The sequence below is a fragment of the Rhinopithecus bieti genome, unplaced genomic scaffold (genome assembly GCF_001698545.2).
Source record: "Rhinopithecus bieti isolate Rb0 unplaced genomic scaffold, ASM169854v2 scaffold_17829, whole genome shotgun sequence".
Classification (NCBI taxonomy): domain Eukaryota; kingdom Metazoa; phylum Chordata; class Mammalia; order Primates; family Cercopithecidae; genus Rhinopithecus; species Rhinopithecus bieti.
The window spans coordinates 1,294,768-1,299,757 of NW_016809238.1; the positions used below are offsets into that span (position 1 = coordinate 1,294,768).

At 31.5% G+C, this 4,990-nt stretch overlaps 1 protein-coding gene across 1 annotated transcript in view; it reads left to right on the top strand.

The window, feature by feature from the left end:
- Nucleotides 1–3,775, top strand: part of ADAMTS20 (ADAM metallopeptidase with thrombospondin type 1 motif 20) — a 205,856-nt gene extending 202,081 nt beyond the window's left edge. The window contains exons 37-38 of the mRNA XM_017888956.1: nucleotides 1,360–1,464; nucleotides 3,686–3,775. Of these exons, the coding sequence (XP_017744445.1) occupies nucleotides 1,360–1,464; nucleotides 3,686–3,775 (195 nt within the window). The remainder of the gene's footprint in view (nucleotides 1–1,359; nucleotides 1,465–3,685) is intronic.
- The last annotated feature ends 1,215 nt before the right edge of the window (nucleotides 3,776–4,990 follow it).

Sequence of the window (4,990 nt, forward strand, 5' to 3'; positions counted from 1 at the left end):
CTACTCATCTGACAAAGGGCTAATATCCAGAATCTACAAAGAACTCAAACAAATATACAAGAAAAAAACAAACAACCCCATCAAAAAGTGGGCAAAGGATATGAACAGACATTTCTCAAAAGAAGACATTCATACAGCCAACAGACACATGAAAAAATGCTCATCATCACTCGCCATCAGAGAAATGCAAATCAAAACCACAATGAGATACCATCTCACACCAGTTAGAATGGCAATCATTAAAAAATCAGGAAACAACAGTTGTTGGAGAGGATGTGGAGAAATAGGAACACTTTTACACTGTTGGTGGGATTGTAAACTAGTTCAACCATTATGGAAAACAGTATGGCAATTCCTCATGGATCTAGAACTAGATGTACCATATGACCCAGCCATCCCACTACTGGGTATATACCCAAAGGATTATAAATTAGTCTACTACAAAGACACAGGCACACGTATGTTTATTTATTGAAGAATGTCTTAATATTGTTCTGAATCTATATGCATACTGAACATTGTCAGTAGACTGAACTTGTTTATAGTTCTACTTTTCAATGCTTAAATCTGTACTATAAAATTATATAAATATGACACAAGTGTTACCTATTTTAATCACACATTTTCTCAGTTAACATTGCAATTTAATAGTTAACAAAGACAGTCTGAAATATTTTGACATAAAAATGATCCTGTACTTGGAAAGAATTAGATCATAAAGCTCATAGGGGACCCAGACACCATAATGTGTGTAAACCATGTGGCATCACACATCTAAACACCGTTTTTGGTGTTTAAAATAGATATAATTGCCAGGACAATAATATTATGTTAGATAGTTTTGTGTGGTGAGTTAAGAAGTAATATTCTTATCACAAAAGGAATGGGGCAATAACAGAGATTCTGGAAAACACGTCAAATAGGTGAAACATCATAGAAGTTAGCAATGAAGGGTCAAAAATAGAAAGTGTAGAAATGTTAAAGTGCAGCAAATATTGGTCCCCATGAACGCTATTTCTGTCAGGATTTACTAATTTCTACAGGACCATTAGCTCTAGTTGTCAAATCATAGAGTCCTGGAGTTGGGCAGAGTTACTTCTCCACAAATAGCATTATATAGTATTAATTCAGTTGTCACTTGCAATTGAGAAGACTTATTTGTAATCAATTTTCAAAGTCCTTAACCGGTTCATTTTCTTTACAGTAAGGTTATATCGATATTCTTTCATTTTATGAAAGACCCTTGAAGAGTATTTTGAGTCCATCCTTATATAATTCCTATTCAGATGTTGTTAGCCAAGAGCATTCTTAAATATTTATAAATTCCATCTATTTTTGTTTGTTTTATTTACAATCCAGGGACAGTTTAGCATTAATTTAGCAGGAACTGGGATGAAGATATCCAGCACAGCAAAGTGGCTTGCTCAGGGGAGTTATACCTCTGTCAGCATACGAAGATCAGAGGTAAGTCCTGCAGGATCAAAAAGCCTGTTTGAAATACTTCTGTGCTGTGAACTACCATTAAAGGCTCTCTACCTTAAATGTAAACTTGTATGAAATTGATGACTAAAGAGTTATTGCATATAATGGGTAGATTATATATAATGGAGCACAACATCAATTTATGAAATGAAATGGGATTCATTTGTATTAATGTGCATGTGTAGGTTTTGTATACTTATGAATCCATATATGGGCTATAGATGTCTGGACATAAATTGCCAAATGCCAGGACGTATAGGTTTTGTCTATCTCAGTTTGGAGCTAATGACTTGAAATACAGGTCTTCCAAAAAGGTATGTTTTTTACTATACTTGAATTACTGAAAGTTTGCAGGTTTTAATATTTCAAAATGAGTGTTAAGTTTTGTTTTCTTCCCTCACTGTTTTAGTGATGGGGGTGGTGTTGGAGACCCTTGTCATTTAACAAATATTCTTCACAGTTTTTTCAAGAATTAGGATTATGTATTTATGTTGTACTCATGTTTTCCTGTCTTTATCTAGATAACATTGTTATTTTATTTGTAAAAATATAGACTGTTATGTAGTATTTATATATATAATTATAACTATTTTTATAGTTTATTTATATAATTATTTTAACTATAGCACATGTTGTATTATCCAAATAGAATCCACTTAATTTTCTGCAGGTATAATGTTCCAACATGTACACTTCAAGAAACGCTTTCTATTACTCACGGTTATTGTGTCTTAGATAACATAGCCCTGCCCATAGTAAACCTGGATCTAGGTTATATTTGTTCTCACTTATATTACACATAAATTAGCACCAGCAACAACCCCTGTATACTCTAATGTTTTATGATTTTATTTCTTATGATAAAAGTGATTTTGTTATACTTCTATTTATATAAATATTTCTCATAAATGAAACTTAGTATTCTGATAGTCATAGCCTTTAAAACATTCTGTTTCTGAAGATGATAAAATTGGGCTTTACTTAACAAAAGATTTGTGTTTTTATTAACTTCTATTCTAAAGATTAACTCATTATTTATTTCATTGAGAACTTCTATCTCAATCAAAAATGTTGCACATAACTATTTCTTGAGATCTGATGCCCGGTGAGAAACTGATTGGTAAAATCCAGACACACTTACAGAAATGCAAACATATTTTCCTTTGCCAATAAGTTTAATGAAGATCGAGTTCTTACTACAACAGAGGGAATAGGGAATTATTCAACTCTGAGATTTTACTGCCATTCCCTTCTCTGTGTACTCAGGTTCTCCAGAGCTAAAATTGCTTTAGAAAGAAAAGATAACTTCAAAAGCTTCCATTCTCAAAACATTCTTCCATCTCAAAATGTCCCCAGAACCTATAGTTTTCTTCTCTATCTTTACTCCCTTAGATTTTAAAAAATTACCTTTTCCAGATATGATAGGAGTTCAACCTGCTTTTGCATCATGTTCTAGTAATGTCTTCAGTCTTCACTTTTAGACCTAAAGATGTGAGGCATCTCGAGAGTGCATCTATCATGTCCTGACCAACCCGCTTCAGCCCACCTCTGTCACCTGTTCCTCAGTGAACTGCTCTGCTTATGGAACAATCTCCCATTTTAGTTCTTTTCTAATTCTAGTGACTACTTTCAGCCCAGTTTTAAGTTTTCTTCTCCATTTTACCACCTTCTATACTTTTCTGCAGCGTGTGTTTCTAATGCCTCCACGAGATGTTTGAAATAAATGGGATAGAATATGAATTATATACCTTTAAAGTCAAGTTTATACAATATCCTTCTTTTATTTGGTCTAAGAGAACATTATATAAATTTATGTAAATACTGGATAGCAAATTGGGAGAGGTTTTAATAGACTCACTGAAGCAAATAGAGACCTAGATGAAAAATATGTGGATTGAGATTGAAATATGTGGATTGGATTTAAATCTTAATTGAGATTTAAATTGTCTAAATTATAGTATGGTATATAATATTCAATTAGCTAAAATGAATCTCAGGTTATCTAATATCCTTTAACTTTCCCATGTCCACCAGTTTGAACTAATATCAAAAGGGTATGATCTTTGACCTCAAATGCAATTCTTATAGGAAACCTCTGCTAATGATTTTAGCCATATGATCCAAAGCATTTGCCTTTTCTGCTATTTGCATGCAGACATTAGCTTGTATAAGATTCTTCTATATTTCTTCTTCCAATTTTCAGGATGGAACCAGATTTTTCGGCAAGTGTGGAGGGTACTGTGGAAAGTGTCTTCCTCACATGACTACTGGTCTCCCAATTCAAGTCATATGAACATTTAGAAAGGGGATGTATGCCCTAAAGAGGAAATGTTCTCTGGAACATTCAAATAACGGATGCTCATTTCTTTATTTCTCCCTTCCCGAGATTTCCAGGTCTAATATGCCTCTGAGTTTTTTTCAGGGTGCTCATCAGGGATTCAAATAACTGCTTAATAAGGTTCTTTTAATCAGGATTTTTTTAAAATAACATAATAATTTATAACAGAGAATACCAGGATTGAATGAATTATACCAAGACAGTGCTGCTCTTAATATCTTGGACTGGATCACACTTATCTTATACCTATAAACACATGTGTAAATCTCTGCTCAGCTTTGTACTGTACAATGAAATTTATTCTACTAGCTAAAATGAAGCAAGTAAATATTAGGATAATAAACATTCAAAATTACTATAAACATTATTTAATCTTTCTGACAAATAGCAAATCAATAGTTACATAAAAAAGCACAGAGCCATTATACTTCCTACTCATACAGTTTAGATACCTTGTTTTATTTTTCCTTTAATTTTTACTTGTGGATTATGGTGCTTCAATTAAAAAAATAGTCCTCAAATGAGGTACAAATTGTGTATTAAAAATGTATGTTTGGGTTAAATAGTAAATAAAAAATTTTGTGGGTATAATAAAGATATGATATAATTTAATTTTTAAGATCTACCTCAAATTTGACTGTACTTATAAGAACAATACATTGTTTTTATAATGTTTATATTCTGTTTTGCCTTTATAATTCTTGTGTGTGTATATATATTCTTTAAAAATCTATTTTCTCCAAGTTATGTACTGTATTCTATTAATTAAATATGTGAGAATTCTTTTAATTTTGAAGATCCTATTTTGGTAAACATAAAAATATATTTACATATGTAAAAGTTTTATTAGAGATGTTTAAGTTATTTTATATCAGAGGTTTCTCAAAGTCAGAACATAAAGGAGTATAAAAATTAACTATTAATTGGCAAATTCTCAGGTATTAAGAGTTTTTACATGCAGATAATTTAACCATGTATTATATAATAATATGCTTTTGAAAGACATGTAGACAAATAATATTTTAATATGGAGACCTACTCTGAAAACCAAAAAAAAAAAAAAAAAAAAACCGTGGAATCTACTAATAGATTTTTGCCAGTGAATACTAGTGTACTTGTTTTACCCACAAAGTGTTGTTCTCCCAACCAAACATTTATTACAGATGTATT